The 17,543-nt window shown below is 54.2% G+C and overlaps 1 protein-coding gene across 1 annotated transcript in view; it reads right to left on the bottom strand.

Moving 5' to 3' along the window:
• The window catches only part of SLC7A7 (solute carrier family 7 member 7), a 36,263-nt gene extending 24,817 nt beyond the window's left edge, over window positions 1–11,446 (bottom strand). The window contains exons 1-2 of the mRNA XM_004609484.2: window positions 11,161–11,446; window positions 4,626–5,175 (exon numbers count right to left, since the gene is read on the bottom strand). Coding sequence (XP_004609541.2) covers window positions 4,626–5,130 — 505 coding nt within the window. The 5' untranslated portion in view covers window positions 5,131–5,175; window positions 11,161–11,446. The remainder of the gene's footprint in view (window positions 1–4,625; window positions 5,176–11,160) is intronic.
• Window positions 11,447–17,543: the final 6,097 nt, after the last annotated feature.

Genomic DNA, 17,543 nt, shown 5'->3' with positions numbered 1-17,543 from the left:
GGGACCGGAGAGATAGTACAGCTGATAGGGCATTTGCCTTACATCCAGCCCACCTGGGTTCAATCCCCAGCATTCCATATGGTAATTCTTAAGTGCAGAGCCAGAAGTAACCCCTGAGTATTGCCAGGTGTGTCCCCCCCCAAAAAAATTAAAGTGTTCCCCTAATTTCTAATCCCCTAATAAAGGAGGAGAGATAGTACAGGGGGTAAGACTCTTGCCTTACATCCTGCCCACCTGGTTCAATCCCCCTGCACCACATCTGATCCCCTAGTACCACTAGTAATAGCTTCTGAGCATCACCGGTGGGCCCCGCTCTCCCCATTCCCCCCCAAAAAAAGATAAAGTTTAGGGTTCAGGAAAAGACTCAATGACTAATGCGCCTGCCTCGGAAGTGGAAGGCAGTGAGCCCCCTTCTCAAATGAGTCCAGCAGCTCTGCTGTGTGCACCGGGGAGCGCTGCAGCCACATCACAGCCAGATGAAGCGTTCAAGCTCCACAACTCAGGGGTGCAACTCCCAGGAAGCATCACTCTGAGGCTAGGAGTGAGCCGCCCAGCAAGACAGAATGAGGAATAACTGAGTGAGGGAGACCCCTAGTGAGCTCATGTGCAAACACCACAACCTGATGCATGACCCCAGGGAGCACCGCCACAAGTCAGAATGTGCAAGCATGTGTGTGTAAGCTTGTGTAGAACCCATAGTCAATGCGACATCAAGGGAGAGGAGGGAGACATGCACATATTTTGTTTTGTTGTCAATAATCATAATAAAGCCTAACTTGTTTATAAGTCTTATAAAAGCCTGGTCTGGCCCAGGGCTACACTTTCAGTGTCAACCTTATCACCCTTCTCCCACCCCACATTCCAACCATACTAAGCCCCTGGAATTCTCTAAACTCTCTTTACTGGTTTGCCTCTCCACATCTTTTCACCTGCAGGTCCCTCAAGAGAATATCCTAGGAGACAGCTCTGGTACCTTTCCAAAACTCAGTTCAGACATCTTCCTAAGTTTTCTCAGAAGAAAAGTGTTCAGTTGGGACCCCGGGGACCTCCCTCCCTGTCCAGAGACTGCTGGACAATTCCCAACCAACGTCCTGTCTCCTCCCGAACCATAGTCTGAGATGACAAGTGTTGAACTTGGTTTTCTTTGTCTCCCTGCACTAGGTAGGCTCTCTAGCCCATCATATGCCCTATGTGTTTTGTGAACAAATGAAAGCTCTATATTAAGGTCCTTCTCTTGCTCAATCGCAAGATTTAGCCAAGTCCTGATACAAAACAGTATGTCCTCACAAGGGTCAGCCTCTGACTGTACAGGGTGCTTGTCAAACAACAGCTGAAGGACAGAACTCATGAATCATAGGCCCCTCAATTCTTACTATCTTGATTGCCCTTTTGGACCTCTTCCAGATCTCTGTGACCCTCTGAAATTATCAAAGGTAGAGCAAAGTCCAGATACCACAGATACAGCAAGACCTCGCTTATGAAACCACAGTCACTGCAGAAAAAACAAGAAGCAGGAAGAGGGAAAGACTATCAATTGCCAAGAGAGAGAGAAAGTAATTTTACACATAATGAGTTGTGATTGGCAATTTCCCTGTAATCTCTCTTCATTCACCCGGTAGCCTGGAAGAAATCATTATCACCGCTAAGGTCACACAGCTGCTAAGCCCGGCACCTGGTGCTCTCTCGTCTCCATCAGGATAGTCTCAGAAACACGCCATCAACCCATACACGAAACTCCATGTCTTCTATTCACTGAGGAGTTCCACAGACTTCACATCTGTCTACCTGGCCTGCATCTCCCAGGATGAGCAGGTGCCTGTGGATGTGGGTGCACAGGGGATTGTGCTCATTTCTGCTCCCACATGGGAAGCAGCAAGGTAAAAAGGCGGTGACTGGTGGTACAAGGCCAGATTCCAGGATTGACAGATGTCAAAGATGCCACAGATCAAAATCATAAATAATGGGGGCTGGAGAGATGGTACAGCAGGGAAAGTTCTTGCCTTGCATGTGGTTGGCTCCAGTTCGAATCCCAAAATCACAAATGGTTCCCCCAGACATCACCAGGAGTGATTCCTGAGCACAGAGCCAGGAGTAAGCTCTCAGAGCCATGGGACATGACCAAATAAATAAGATCATTAAAACAATGCCATTCTGATGCTTCAAGGAATTCAAGTATCCTGAAAGTTTTCTTGACCCTATACAAACACTACTTTTCCCCAAGAGTCCACCTACCAGATAACTCGTGAATGATGCAAGATAAATAGAGAGCATATTTAAAGCCTCGGGGGGAATACCAGCTTCTTGCAACACAGGACGGCGCCTTCTACCCCGCCCTGCCCGTTGCTGTGCACGGCAAACATTCCCAAACACACAGCGATGCGAGCGAGTGAGCTCCGCCAGGATCACAGGCCAGGGAGACCCCCGCCGATGGCAAAAGAGTTAACAAGCAACAGGGGAAAATGCTAAGTGCCAAGGCTGTAACTTCATGGCGGAGCTCATGCCTTGCACGTGGGAGGCCCTGGATTTAATTCCCAACAACCGCACCCAAAAAAATTAGTGGTGGGGGAAAGGCTGACAGAAGAGGGGTGCTGTGGCCAGCTGTCTCTGGCACAGGCTTCCTGGGCCCCACTGCCACTGCTGTTTCTGAAACAGTTGCCCCTCACCTTCAACTAGGCAGAACCTCTGCACTTCCCCATGGAGCAGGCTGGGAGGAAGTCCCAAGTTCCTGGGATCTCCAAAGTGGGAAGAAGAGAGGCACCCAAAGGAGACCAGCTCCTGGGTGGGTGCCTCCAGCGGGGGCCTGGTCTCAGACACAGGTTTCCTATTTTATTTATAAAATGGCGAAAAGGGGACTGGAGAGGTAACTCAACCCCCGGCACCGGGTTGGGTTTGTCCCCAGAAACAAATAAACCAAAAAGTGAATAAATTAAGCGATGAGAACTTCCGGATGGCATAAAATGACAGCTTAAAATCGACGTTCTTGGGGCCGGCAGCAGTGGGTGCCTGTGTGGAATGGGTCTGAGCTAATGGAGTGGCTGAAGAGGCAGGATGGCGAGGGCTCCCCCGGGGCTCAGAGATATATTATATATAAAGTCCTGAAGTTTGGTGTCTTGAGGCACAGTGGGGGGACAACACCACCTGCCCCTGGGGTCATTTTTATTTTCTAAAAATCACTCATGAGACTCGTGTCCTCACTGAGGGGGGCAGATGCCCCCGTCCCTGCACCAAACTTGCTGCCTGGGCAGAGGCAAGGGGAGGGCACAGTGCCTGTGATTATTAAACATGAATTCAATTTTTTTTTTTTTTGCTTTTTGGGTCACACCCGGCGGTGCACAAGGGTCACTCCTGGCTCATGCACTCAGGAATTACTCCTGGCGGTGCTTGGGGGACCATATGGGACGCTGGGAATCGAACCCGGGTTGGCCGCGTGCAAGGCAAACGACCTACTCGCTGTGCTATTGCTCCAGCCCCATGAATTCCATTTTTAATTAATTAATTTAATTAAAATCAAATTAAATAAAAATAAAATATAGATCCACGCCCCTGGGAAATGTACACAGGTGGAGGGCGGGTGTTGGAATACTGTATGGCTGAAACCCAATCATAAACAAGCTTTGTAACTTTGTACCTCATGGTGATTCAATAAAAATAAATAATTTTGAAATAAAAATAAATAATTTTTTAAAAATAATAAACAAAAAAATTAAATAAATCAACAGTAAAAATCTATCTATCCGCCCCCCCCCCAACCCCTCTTTCCTGCCCCGTGGATTCCAAGCACAGGAAAAGGTTGAAATAGTGCCCAGGGGGCTGGCGTCCACGAGAGAGCGGCCTCCTTGCTGGCACATGGGCGCCATCCCACTATTTGTGATTCCGGGGTGAGGGCAAAGTGTCTGCTCTCCAGCCCATGCCACCTAGGCCAGCGTGTGCAAACCCCACGAGCCCTGCAGCCAGGTGCGCCGTCTCTGGTCAGCAGAGAAACAGAAAAGGGGAGGGGGGAGGAAGGAAAGTTTTGATTTTTAAATCAAAAAGCTCTGATCCAGCCCACAGGAAACAAAACAAAACAAACAAAAACTGCAATCACTGCAGCATTAGCTCTAAGACTGTGCAACTGGGCAGAAGAGATAGCACAGCGGGGAGGGAATTTGCCTTGTTTGATTCAATCCCTGGCATTTGATATAGTCCCCTGAGCACTGCTAGGAGTGATCCCTGAGCCCAGAGCCAGGAGCCAAGAGTGATCCCTAGGCCTAGAGAAAACAGCCGGATGCGGCCCCATCTCCACCCCCAGAAAGAAAAGCAAGCTATAGAATTATACCACTTCATGTTTTGCAAAGCAGAACAAAACTACATCCTTAAAGAAGCAAGGAAAAAAATCAGGAAGGATTCACAAGTTGTCAATGGGGCTGACATGGGAAGTCAGCAGGAAGGCAAATTGCTTTTTTTCACAAAACTCTTTGGCAATTCTTGAGTTTTCTCACACAACACATGTTAATGGCACAACGCGAAAGGGTAAGAGGCCTTCCACTGCACCTTTGCCTTGCCCCCCACCGCTGTGGTCTGTTCTCTCCAGCCAGCTTCTGCCCCCGTCCACACACACTCCCCCCTCCACTCCCCCCGCCACTCACAGATGCAGGCAGCAGCCAGCAGGCGGCCAGCAACGTAGGGGGCCAGGCACGTCGGGAAGAGAGGCTGCACCATGTAGTTGGCAAAGGTGATGGCGATGATGGCCTGGCTCGTGGGCTCGATGATGAGGAGGGAGGTCCAGAGACGGATGAAGGCCATGAGTCCCCCAAAGGCCTCCAGGATGTAGGCGTAGCTGGCCCCAGATTTCTTAATGGTGGTGCCCAGTTCTGCGTAACAAAGGGCCCCGAAGACAGAGAAGATGCCGCCTATGGCCCAGATGACCAAGGAGAGGCCGAAGGAGGCACTGTACATGAGGACGCCCTTGGGGGACACGAAGATGCCGGAGCCGATCATGTTCCCCACGATCAGGCACACGCCGTTCAGCAACGAGATCTCCTTCTTCAGCGCCACCTGCTCTGTGCCCGAGCTGGGGTCCCCGGGCGGCGGCGAAGAGTTGGTCTCCCCCTCCCGCTGGGGGGCTGCCGCATACTTGGTGCCGTCAGCCATGGTGGAGGAAGAGTGCAGCCGTCACCAGCTCCCTGGCATGGCCCTCTAGGGAAGAGAAAGGGGATCCTCTGAAGTCTAGGTGACCCCGTACGACCCCCTGTGCCGCCACCCACCCCCTCAGACGCCTCTCTCCTGCCCCCACCTCTCACTAACTCCTTCAGCTGACTCTGATGGGGTCCCCACCAGGCTGGGAATATGGTTCAGGGCTATGGCTCATGCCTTGCATGCATGAGGCCTACATCCAATTCCCTTTCCAAAAAATAGAAAATAAACTGAATCTTTTGCTGTTGTTGATGATGTTGCTATTTGTTTTATTTTGAGGGTCACACCTGGCAGTGCTCAGAGCTTACTCCTGGCTCTGTGGTTAGGGATCACTTCTGGTAATGTTCAGGGGACCATACAGGATGCCAGAGATCGAACCTGGTTCAGCATAGGTGAGGCAAACACCCTACCCGCTGTACTATCACTCTGGCCCAAGAGACTGAATCTTTACCTAGTTTTATGAGAAAAGTTGTGGGGGCCACCCAAAGGTACTCGGGTGCCACTAGGGCAGGCTGCTACCAGAAATGAGAGGGTGCACGCAGAACTAGGAGTCACACTCAAGGCCTCGCACAAAAAAAATACATGCCCTCCTGCTTGAGCCACATCCCCAGCCCCCAATTTGAATTTCCAAGGGAAAGCATTCACCCCCTCAATAAAAGATAAAGGAAAAAAAAAAAGAAAAGGCAAAGGAAAAACTATTTCTCATCCTTAGGTGCTGGCCACCTGGTTTGCAAGATAGAGACGAAGTTCTGAGGGCTGAAGCAACCTTCCATAGGTAGAGTGACTGCTTTCATGCAGCCAGCCCAGGTTCAATTCATGGCACCCCATATGGTCCTTCCAGTCTGCCAGGAGCGATCCCTGAGAACAGAGCCAGGAGTAAGACCTGAGCACTGCTGGGTATGACCCCAAAACAAAGACAAATCTCTAAACCTGCCATGATAGACAGAAGACAGTCGGCCTGCTCTCGGGATGGCTACAGGATGTCTGTGTGCCCGACCAACCCCCAACCAAAGTCAGTTTTCTCTCCAGTTTCTCTCTCCTTGTCCCCTGTGCTGAGATGTAACCTTGGGAACCACACCTTGGGAAGCTTCACTTCTGAGAAGCTCAACCGTGGGTCCTTCTCACAATACTGTTCCTTCCCCTACCCGGCCTCCCCCAAAGACTCTCCCTCTGAAGAACCTAAAGCCTCTGTCACCTCTTTTGTTCTATTTTGCTTGGCGGGGGTGGGGGTCACACCTGGCAGTGCTGAAGAAACCATGTGGTACCAGGGCTCCAGCCCAGGCCCCCTGCATGCAAAACCTGCGCTCCAGCCCTTTGAGCTACATCCCCAACCACGAACCTCTGGCTCAAAGCCCACACTCTCAAGGCTCAACATCCTTTCAGTGGGCTGAGTCATGCTTTAGATGTGGGAACCTTGGGTTTGATCCCCAGCACTGCATCGTCCTCACAGTGCCTCTGGGAGTGACCTGAGCACAGAGCCCAGAAGAGTCCCTGAGCACCACCAGATGCAGTCCAAAAAGGCGAGGGAGAAGGGGCGAACCCTTAGCCAAGGTCTTCAGTCCTGGCAAAAATATCCTAGCAGAAAAAAATCTGTCTTTAAAGAAAACAAATCATCCACCCACCTTGTCACTTTGCTTTGCCCAACCCTGAGTATTCCAGCTGTCAGCATAAGTGGGTGGCATCCGCCCCCTCGCCAAAAAAAAAAAAAAAAGGATGAGTGAGGGCCAGGGAAATAGCTCATGCAAGAGACCTCAACCCTATCATGGGCACCGCAAACCAATCAATAAAAATCAGTTGGATGAATGAAAAGTGGGCATCCAGTGTGAAGCGCCGACCTGGAGTTGACCCCCCGCCCCCAGGCATCTAAAGATTGCTCCCCACCCAGGAGTGGCTGCCAGACTGGAAGCACCCACCACCAGGGCAGGGCAAGGGCAGCAGCGAGGCACAAGGACCAGCAGAGAGGGAGAGACCCAGGCAAGGCTGGCCAAGCAGGTGCAGAGAAACGAGGGTCTCGGGGAGGGACAGGACACAGGGCAGCAGGGCCTGGGAGGACCTGGCGAGCAGGACCAAGATGAGCAGGGGAGCACTCACTCTCTGGGCCTGGGAAGAAGTGGGTTCCCTCGGCAGCAACCAGTGGCAGGGATGAGAGCCCGGACCGGCGTGGTGGGCGGTCCCGCTCCTCTGACTCCACCAGCAGTAAAAGGAAAGGCCGGGCGCCGGCTTAGGGATTTAAGTCGAATCAGAAGAAGGGTGGAGGGGGTGGGGGAAGGAGTATTAAGCAACTGTCTGGGTCCAAGGTTCACTGGCCCTTCACATCTGCAAAAGGGGCAGCCAGGAGCTGCGGGCTCAGCACTTAGTGTGATAAGGAGCCTCCCGCTCAGGAATCTCCTTTGTCAGCTCTGGGGACCCAGGAGAAAGGACCCAGGTCAGCGAGGCCTTGCTGGGCCCGGGCACCTACCTTGGCGGGGGCTGGGGCAGCGGCTGGAGAGGAATGCACGTGCACAGCTCGCTCTCCGGGTGCTCGGGGCCCCACCGGAGCCCCACTTCTCTCTCACCCCCCAGAAAGGCAGGAAGGTTGTCGAGAAAGGCCACACAAAGGCTTATTCACTGGCTGAGATTAGAGGAAGTGTAAAAGCAGCCCCTGCCCTCGTGATTAGCGATCTCTGCGCACTTCCCCACACAGCAGGAGCCCTGGCGGCTCCCTCCGGGGAGGGGGGGGGGGGAGGGTGGGCAGGACCCCAAGACCCAGGCGCCAGCTACCTCAGAGGAAAGGAGGAAAGGCCTGGACGGCTGCCCCCGCCGGCTCCCGCTTCCTGCCACCCTCAAGAGAACAAATCGGGATCTTGAGGGAGAAACCTGAACACCAAACAAACTTTGCCCAAATACAAGTTTATGGCGATTTCCTAAACGTATATGGGGGATATTTACAAGCTTTCCTGGACAGGCCCAGAATAGAGGAAGCTGCACATGGGGCGGAAACACGTCATTTTTGCTGTCTTCGTAGATGGCGCTCGGGCTGGTACTCAAAGTTCCTTCTGCACACTGTCCAGTCTGAAACCCCACTGTCTGTCCTCTCTTGCACCCTTCCTAACCCTCTTTGGTTGTTCTACAACCAGAAAAGGAAAGGATAAAAGTCCTGGGAGGGCATTATCATGCCCCTCACTGTAACCCCAGAACATTTTTTTAATTGAGATAATAGCACCTAGAAAGTGCGACAGGCTGATCTCTGGCTTTGCGTGCAGGAGGCCCAGGTTTGACCCCCCAGAGCATCTCCAAAGGCAGCCCACGCCCATCACAGAGCCAGGAGCAGTCCCTGAGCCCCGCCAGGTAGGACCCAAAACCCAAAAGGAGAAAAGGAGATAACAGTTGATTTTTTAAAAGTATCAATGTTACTGATTTAGGGATACAATGTTACCATACCACCCCCTCACTACCAAAGCAACAATATCCCTTCACCTGTCAGAGACAGTCCCCTTCCTCTCCACTACCCCCTGCTCCCTGGTCCCCATCCTCTGTTCTGTTGTCTAGTCTAAGGTCTGTTTCCAGTGTCTGTGCTGGGGGCTGGCTGCCGGGGGCTGTGTACCAGGATGGAACCCAGGACCACAGCCCCCATCTGGGCTCAGCCAGTTATCTCTCTGGCCTAAGGATGTTTGTTTCCCTTACTGTTATCTCTTCCTTTTATTTATTTTTTTTAATTTGGGGGCCATGCCTGCAATGCTCCAAAACTAGCCTGGCCCCTCAGGGGTCGCTCCTGGATAGGGTGCCTGGCCTTCCGCATGCTTGTGCCTGGCCTATAAACTGTATCTCCAGCCCCTTTCTTTGTTTCTTTATACCCAATAGATGGGTGAGATCTTCCAATATGTGTCCTGCCCCTCAGGCTTGCTTCACCTGACACCCGCCCTCTAGTTCCATCCATTCGTGCCAACAGGCAAGAGCTCACCTTTCCTTCCAGCCGAGCCCTACCCTACTGATGTCTGTGCCACAGTTTCATTCGAGGCTGTCTGGATCTTGGCTATTGGAAAGAGCACTGCGTGGAACTCAGGTGTACATATATAGAAACCCCACCCCACCCCATCCCCCCCCCGCAATTGTTTTCTAACCAAAAGGGGAATCCTGCTATTAGCCTTCCAAGCAATCACACTTCTCCCAAGCTACCTTCACAGGGGTCTAAAATCCACTCAGAGAAGTCTGTCCTTTCCTGCCTGTCCCCCATGCTCCTAGATAATGACACCTAATGTTCAGTGAGTCCTTACTTCACCAGACAGACTGCCGAGTCTTACATCTTGCCCCCTCAAGTCCCTAAGGCAAGTACAGAGTCATTTGCTGGGGTACCAAACAGCAAGTAAGGCTGATGAACTACTCTAAAGAGCTCAGGCTCCTAGTGCCCCCATTCCCATACCACCCCCAAACGCGCGCTCACACGAGCGCACACTCACACTCACACACACACACACACACACACACACACACACACACACACACACACACTCTCTCTGCCCTATCGCCCCAATCTCTTCTCCTCCCTGCAAACCTGCTCTGCCTCCAGGCCTTCCTCTTAGGCAGAAAAGCACCTCAGTAGGCTCCTTCCTTCATGAATTACCTAGGGGATGTTGTTACTCAGTGTAAAATAATGTTCCTTCAGCCTGGAGCCTGGGTAAAAGGTTCCAACCAAGTTCCTTTAAGTCCTTCCCCCTAGTGTCCTTCCCCACTGTCCCCCCGCCCCTTTTCTCATCCCTTTGCAAGGATGACAAGCCATTACAGCTCCTCTTGGCCGCTACTGCCAGAGTGCCTGAGAGCAAACAAAAACACAGAAATCCATCATGCCTGCCCTTTTAAGACCAAATTCACTGGCATGCAAGGATGGGCATGCCTCCGAAAGGGACAGATTTTTTAAGGGGGTGGAGGAGGGCCAAAGTATGGGAAATCCCTGAGAGAAAGTGGGGAGCGTGGGGTGAGGGTGGGGGGCAGGATTTCGGGCTCCTCCAGGAAGGCGTCTGAAAAGTGAATGATTTTAATGGACTCGCAGCGACCCACCGAGGGGCGCCGCACACCGGCCAACAGCACAGCCTAGTGGTCTCTGCAGGAAGTACCGTGAGTGGGCTCACCTCCCCACCTACCCGGCTCAACCCCCGCGAACTGGGCTGGAGAGAGTGCCCTAACAGAAAAGACGCCCCCTCTTTTCCCAGCCACTGCCGGCGCCAAGCCCCTCTGGCAGCGCTGGATCCTCCCCGACACCCGGGCTCTAAGGCCACGAGCCATAACCCCGCCACCCAGGTGGCCTGGGGCCAGCAGGACCTCTCCCACTGGCTTCTCTCCTAAAGAAATGCCCAGAGTCTGCACCCCGACAGGAGTGGAGCAGCCCTGGCACTCGGCACCCCTTCTCTCCATCCCCTGTCTGATGAATGCATTGATCTCTGAGCACCTGGTGAAGATTACAAGACAACACACCCAGCCCACACCCAGTGGGCCGAGTTTCCAATTCCAGGAATCAGGGGAACCCAGATAGCAGACCCCCCACCCACCCACCTAGACTGCACTGCCTCACAGAGCACCCAGGAGAGGCAGCACCTCCACACAGTGCTCCCAGCTTAGGTGTCTGGCTCCCTCGGCCAGCTCAGGGAGGAGGCACTGGCTCCCCCTGACATGCCCTCCCAGCCCCGGGAGGTCTGGCTGCCTCCCCTGACAACAGACAGCAGGAAACAAATAAACCCTGGGGGACAGGGAGACTCCCCCATCACTCCCCAAGCTGGAGGCTCAGCGCCTCCGTCCACTGTGCCTTAAAAAATAAATAAATAAAGTGAAACAAGAAAGAAATTGTTTACTGCTATGCCCAGAGCTCCAGGGACCCGAGGGCTGAAGGCAGGGACCCAAGACGCGGCTGGGGGGCGGGGGGGGGGGGTCTTGGGTCAGTCCGTTTCCAGGACTCTCTGCTCCATCCTCCTCGGCATGTTCCCTCTCACCCACCGTCCCTCCTGGGCCACCGCTTACCTGTCCCGCGGCCAGGCAGGGGCGGGTGTGGGAAGGAGGGGGTCGTGGCACGCCGTGGGGCGGGAAAGGTGCGGGCAGGGGCACCAGCGGGGGGCAGAGGGCTCAAGCCGCAGCAGCTGTTGACTCTGAGGAGCAGAAGAGGCAGAGGGTGACGGGACCGAAATGGAAAACAGGAAAACACATGTGTGACTCCGCGGGGAGGGGCCAGGGGACGGGCTGGAGCTGGGACGCTGATCAAACCCAGAGGACCTCCACGCCTGACCGCCTGCAGGCACCTTTCCCTGGACTCCCAGCTCCTCCTCCTCCCGGCCCCACTTCCTTGTTGCTCCGACCGACCGTTTCTGAGCACTCGCGCTCCCAGCCTCTCTCTGCGCCCTCCGGGTGCCCTTCACCGCGGCCGCACCCCGCCCCGCTCTTGGCCTCCCCACCCCTGGCACTCACACACCAGCTTAGGTCCTGCAGGAGGGACAGGCTCCACGGTGGCAGTCAGGGAACTCGATGGTCCCATCTCAAGTCTCAGTGCCATTCCAGCCCCGATGTAGCAAGGTACACAGCAAGAAAGCACATGCTCAGACATTCAGCCAGTACACACAGAGTTCAGGTCCCCAACGGCTCCCATGCCGTGTGTGTGTGTGTGTGTGTGTGTGTGTGTGTGTGTGTGTGTGTGTGTGTCGTCCAGAGCAGATCCACGGGGCCAAAGCCAGGTTCCCCACTCCCCTGCCATGCCCTGAGCAGGCTTAAAAGTTGGGTCCCGCTCAAACCATGACTGCTCAAATATCTGTTGCATGTTTTCTTAGCTGAGCAATAGGGGAATGCCGATTTACTCCCACTGAGAAACGTAAGCCTGGTCCTTTCTAGTCAGAATTAGAGCTCATTACATGAGTTCACAGGCAGGCAGTTTTCTGAAGCAAATGTCTTGGTTGGCTGTTAAAACTATCCAAAATGTAGACACCGAATAAATCTGTTGCATAGGGAGTGTCACTTCTCTGTACAAGGTGCATTTTCAGAATTCCAGCCATGACTGTTGCTTTTAGGCAGTTATCTGCCAGCCTCTACACCTAACAAATAAATATACCTGCATGCTGCAGAATGATTCTAGAGACAGACTTGAGAAAGGCCAGGCAAGGAGTCGCCAAGGATTCTGTGTCAGTGGATGGAAGCCAATTTATTTCCACCAAGAGATGTCAGCATGACAGCACAGGGACTGGAGAGATAGTACAATGGGTAAAGCGCTTGCTTTGCATGCAGCCGACCTGGGTTCAATCCCTGGCATCCCATATGGTCCCCCCAGCCCTGCCAGGAATGATCCCTGAGTGCAGAGCCAGGAGTACGCCCTAAACACCATCATGTGTGGCCCCAAAACAACAACAACAAAAACAATCAGAGCTCAGGGACCGCAGACAGTACCGTAGGGAGCCTTGCCTTGCAAGTGTCCGCACTGGGTCAATTCCCCAATTTTCAGCATCCCGTATAGTCCTCTGAGCCCTGCCAGGAGTGACCCCCGAGGGCAGAGCCAGGAGTAAGCCTTGAGCACCACTGGGTGTGGATCAAAAACAAAACAAACAAACAAATCAGAGCTCACTGGTACCCAACACTGGGTTAGTCCAAGGACGATTCCATCAGAGTGGGCTCCTGCTTGCTGACCTGGCCCTTAACCGCACTCTAGGGGGATTCCAGCTGTAAATGTCAGAAGTCAGCCCTGAAGCTGGCCCTGCTGCGCGTGCCCCCCCTCCCCCAACCCCCTCCCCCCACCTCCTCAGGCCACACTGACTTCCTGGCTGCTGCCACGCCGCCTCAGCATGCTGGAGCAGAGCAGTCTGCAGCAGTTTCTGCCTCTGCCTTGAACACTCAGGTCTGTACTCAAACTCCACGTTGTCCTGAAGCCTGCCTGAGGGGGACCCAGAAGGAGCCCCTGTGCCCACCACCACCCCCTCTCAGAGCTTGACTTTCCCCACAGGGCGCTCACACTGGAGTCTATCCCCCGTGAGAACACAAGCTCTGCCAGTTCATTCACGCCATCCCCACTCCTCAGGGCCACAGGGAAAAGCTGCCATGAAAGGACTTGCTGGGACCTAGGGGACTAGTGTGCAAGCTGGAGGCCCAGGTTCCATTCCTGACACCACATGGCCTCCTGAGCACCAAACCCCAAGCCAGGAGTAGCCTGCATAAATCAGGTACAGCTGCCACCTACAAACACACACACACACACACACACACACACACACACACACACGTTTGCTACGCCAGTGAATGAAAGAATGAGCAATGCTGATTCCCCTACAATGCTTCCCTGCTCTAGGAACGCCCTTCAATTTGCCCTTGAAGCCCACCTAGGCTGCTACCAAGCAAGAAGAATCTGGAGCATTTATTCTTTATGGGATACAAGGTTGGGCAGGGAAGGGTCCGCTTTTCAGTTAACTGGGAGGCCTGGAATGGTTTGCCTGGGACTTTTTCCCTGAGTTTGGTCCCGGGAGCCGCCTAAAGAACAAGAGAAAAAGGAAAGGGGCTTTTCCCTGCAGGAATGGGAAGAGAATAAGGGGCTTCCCTGAAGCTGTGCGGGGGCTCTAGTCCCAGTCCCGGGCTCCGGAGAAAGGACGGCCTGGAGCGACCCCTGCGAGGAGGTGAAAGCGCAGAGTCCAGGTAGAGGGGGCCGCGCGCAGACCAGGAGGGGCCCAGGGCCGCACGGCAGAGCCCACCACTGCCGCGACCCTCGCCCCTCCCTGCGCCCTCCCCCCCCCCCCCCGCGCGCAGCTGGTCCCGGCGCCCCCTCCCCCGCGCAGGCCCTCCCGACCCGGGCCCCTGCGCGCCTCGCGCTCCCGGCGCTCCCGGATCGATCCCTTTCGGTCCTGTGGCGCTGCGCCCCGTGGTCTAGCCTTTCCAGACTCCATCCTCGACGCCCCTGGGACTTTTCGCTCTGGCGGTGCGGGGGGGGGGGCGGGGGAGGATTCTAAGGCGTGGGTGCTGGCCGTATTTGCACCGCGACCCCGGGGTGCGGGGCGGCGGTCCTCGGAGCGCGCCCGCTCCCTGAGACGCGCTCCTGGATGCGGGGGACCGACCTAGCTCAGCCTTTGGGGGGGTGGGGGACCAGGACTCCGCTCCGCCCCGTCCCTTCCTTTCTCTCCACCCGGCCGGGCAGCCCCTGGCCCTGGAGGCTCCCGGGAGTGCCAGAAGACAGACTGGGGGAGGGGGATTGTCCCCTGGACAGCGACGCCGGCCCCCGGGCAGTGGGAATGACCGTGGGCACCCGCAGGCGCGTCCTCCCCACCCGGGAACGCGCCAATTCCTCTTCCCTCCCTCGCGATCCCGCTCCAGAGGGCCGCCCGACGGCTGTGGACCCCCGCGGCAGGCCCGAGCAGCCCCGCGGTCTGGGAGGGGGTGCCCGGAAGGGCGTGTCCGGCACCCCGCCCTGACTCCCCGCCCCCCCCCCCCCCCCACGGGGCAGCTGTTGCATCAGCCTGGCGTTTCCCAAAAGGGAGAAAGTTGTCTCCCCCGCCAGGCCGCGAGCGCGGGGCGGCAGGCCGCCGCCAGGGGGCAGCACTTCACCAGGGATGACCCGGCCGCGGGCGCCCTGCGTGGCAGGACCTAACAAAAGAGGGAGTTGGACGGCTGGTTGGAGAAGAGGTCCAAGAGCTAGCGCCTGTGCCTGGCATGCACGGGGCCCCGCGTTCGATGCCCTGCACCCATACCTGGTGCCCCCACCCCACCCCCATCGCACTGTGGGGAAGGGCTTCTACACCACCCGGAAGACAAAGGATTGATTGGAGGGCCCGAGAGGTAGTACAGTGGGTAGAGCGTGTGCCTTGCACATGGCCCACCTGGGTTGGATCATTGTGCCCCATATGGTCCCCCCAAACTTCCAGGAATGATCCCTGAGTGCAGAGACAGGAGGTGACCCCCTGAGCATGGCTGGGCGTAACCCTCCCAAAAAAGAAAAAAAGATTTAAAAAAGGACAGAAGATTGGGGAGAGGAAAGGGGTTGATGAGAAGATGTGCACTGTTATATACTATATCACCTCAATAAATAACAAAAAGGGACGGGGTCGGGGGCGTGCGGACGGGAGCGGGAAGATAGGGCCAGAGGATGTATAGCGGTAGGGTCCTTGCTAGGATGTGACTGGCCTGTGTCCAATCACTGGCACCACATAAGGTCTCTGAGCACTACCAGGAGTGATCTCTGAACACAGAGTCAGGAGTAAGCCCTGAGCACTGCGAGGTATGACCCTAAAACAAGTGAAAGAACATGAAATAAATAGAGAAGAGAAGAAAAGGGCTCAAGAAAGGATCTGCCAAGTTCCAAAGACTAAAACAAGACTTATAAATAGTACAATTTCCTTTTGTTTAACTTTTGGACAGTCCCGGCTTTGGCATTTTTAAAGCGCCCGCTCGCACTGCAGAGGCTGGGAGAGTTCCGAGCAGCCTGGTGGAAAGGCACCAGCTCCGGGAAAGGCTCAGAGGCAGTGACTGCCAGTCAGGAAAAACGAGTCACCAGAGGTCATGATTTACCCCTCTTGAAGCAGGTCACTTTACACAGAATTAAACCACTGACACAGAACTCGATGCGGAACAGCTAGGCGAACAGAAAAGGAATGTCATTACAATAAATTATAGAAGGGGCTGGAGAGATAGCGCAGCAAGCAGGGGGCTTGCCTTGTACAACAGCCCACCGGGGTTCAATCCCCAGCATCCCATACAGTGCCCCCAGCCCCACCATGAGTGAACCCTGAGCATAGCAGGGTGTGGCCCAAATATCAAACCCAAAAAATTATAGAAGGAAAAAGCAAACAATGTGCAAAACAATGTGTCATGTGAGTGGGGCTTTATTGCCTTAGTTCCTCCACCTCCTGCCAAGGCTGACAATGTGGCGACTTTGAGCTGTCCTGAGAAAAAAAGATAATGAAGGAATGTGAAATAAGACAAGCTCCCAATGGGTCCCTTTTGAGGCTCGCTTTGCATGGGGGAGACCCAGTTTGATCCTGAGACAGCATGGTCCACCCAACACTGCCAGGAGTGACCTCCAAGTTCCAACCAGGAAAAAAAAAAAAACAAAAAACCTGAGCACTGCAGATTGTGGTCCAAGAAAAACAAAAAAGTATAGGGCCCTACAAGCAGTGTAGGGATGAAAGCACTCTTACTGTGCAGGCAACCCCTAGTTTGATTCTCAGCACCACAAGGTCCCCTGAGTACGGCCAGAAGTAACACAACACGAGTAGCACCCAAACACCACCACACCACCGAGTGTGGCCCCAAACAAGGAACAAACAAAAAGGCCAACCCCAAAAAACACCCGAATAGTTTTCTTCTTCGGTGTCAGAATCAGGTCACAAGTCTGCAAAAAAGGACAAACTGTGCTAAATGAGGCGGGACTGTTCACCCAGTGAGTGAATGCACACAGTACTGTAGACAGGCCTGACAAAAGGCTATTTGAATGAATATTTTGGGCAGAAACATGAGTGAATAATAAAATGCTAAAACCATATACAACCCATGACATCTTTAAGAGGCAAAGGAGTTTGTTTAAAGAGGAAAGAGACAGGGCTGTGAGCGATAGTGCGGAGGGTAGGACACTTGCCTTACATACAGCCAAGTCAGGTTCGATCCCAGGCATCCTATATGGAGCCCTGAGCACCACCAGGAGTAATTCTTGAGTGCAGAGTCAGGAATAAGCCGTGAGCATCGCCAGGTGTGGCCAAAAAAGACAGAGAGAGAGCAAGAGAGAAAGAGAGAGAGAGAGAGAGAGAAATAGGAAATTTGTGTTCCCTATACTTTGCAGTGGGTAAAAGTGGGTATTTGGGGGTGACAGCTCTGCTTTCCTGAGACCTGTGACTGTCATGACGTCACATAGTCCCGGGGTCACACCTCTTTGCTTGCTGCAGAACTCCCTGAGACCCTTAGCATCAGGAAAAGAGCCGTCAGAACAAGTGTTCATTCTCCCTCTCAAAATCTGAACTCTTGGGGCTGGAGCGGGTAGGGCGCTTGCACTCGGCCGTGCACTCGGCCGACCCGGGTTTGATTCCCAGCATCCCATATGGTCCCCTGAGCACTGCCAGGGGTAATTCCTGAGTGCAGAGCCAGGAGTAACCTCTGAGCATCGCAGGGTGTGACCCAGAAAACAAACAAACAAAAAATCTGAACCCTTATCTCTGGATACTTTAAGCCTTCAGCCACATCACAGCCACAGCAGAGGCTGAACTTTGCCCTCTTCCTAACACCTTGCCTCTCACATCCCCCAGTTTTTCCTGGGGCCAGAGTGGTAGTACAGCATGTAAGACGCTTACTTTGCACGCCACTCACGCCGCCCCACCCCCACCCCCAGCACCCCATACATCCTCTGATGTAACCCCTGAGCATAGCCAGGTGTGGTCCCAAAACTAAATAAAAATGCC

This window comes from Sorex araneus, chromosome 3 (assembly GCF_027595985.1).
Source record: "Sorex araneus isolate mSorAra2 chromosome 3, mSorAra2.pri, whole genome shotgun sequence".
In the NCBI taxonomy this organism is placed as follows: domain Eukaryota; kingdom Metazoa; phylum Chordata; class Mammalia; order Eulipotyphla; family Soricidae; genus Sorex; species Sorex araneus.
The sequence above is the reverse complement of the archived record's forward strand: the minus strand, read 5'-3'. Positions and strand labels throughout refer to the sequence as shown.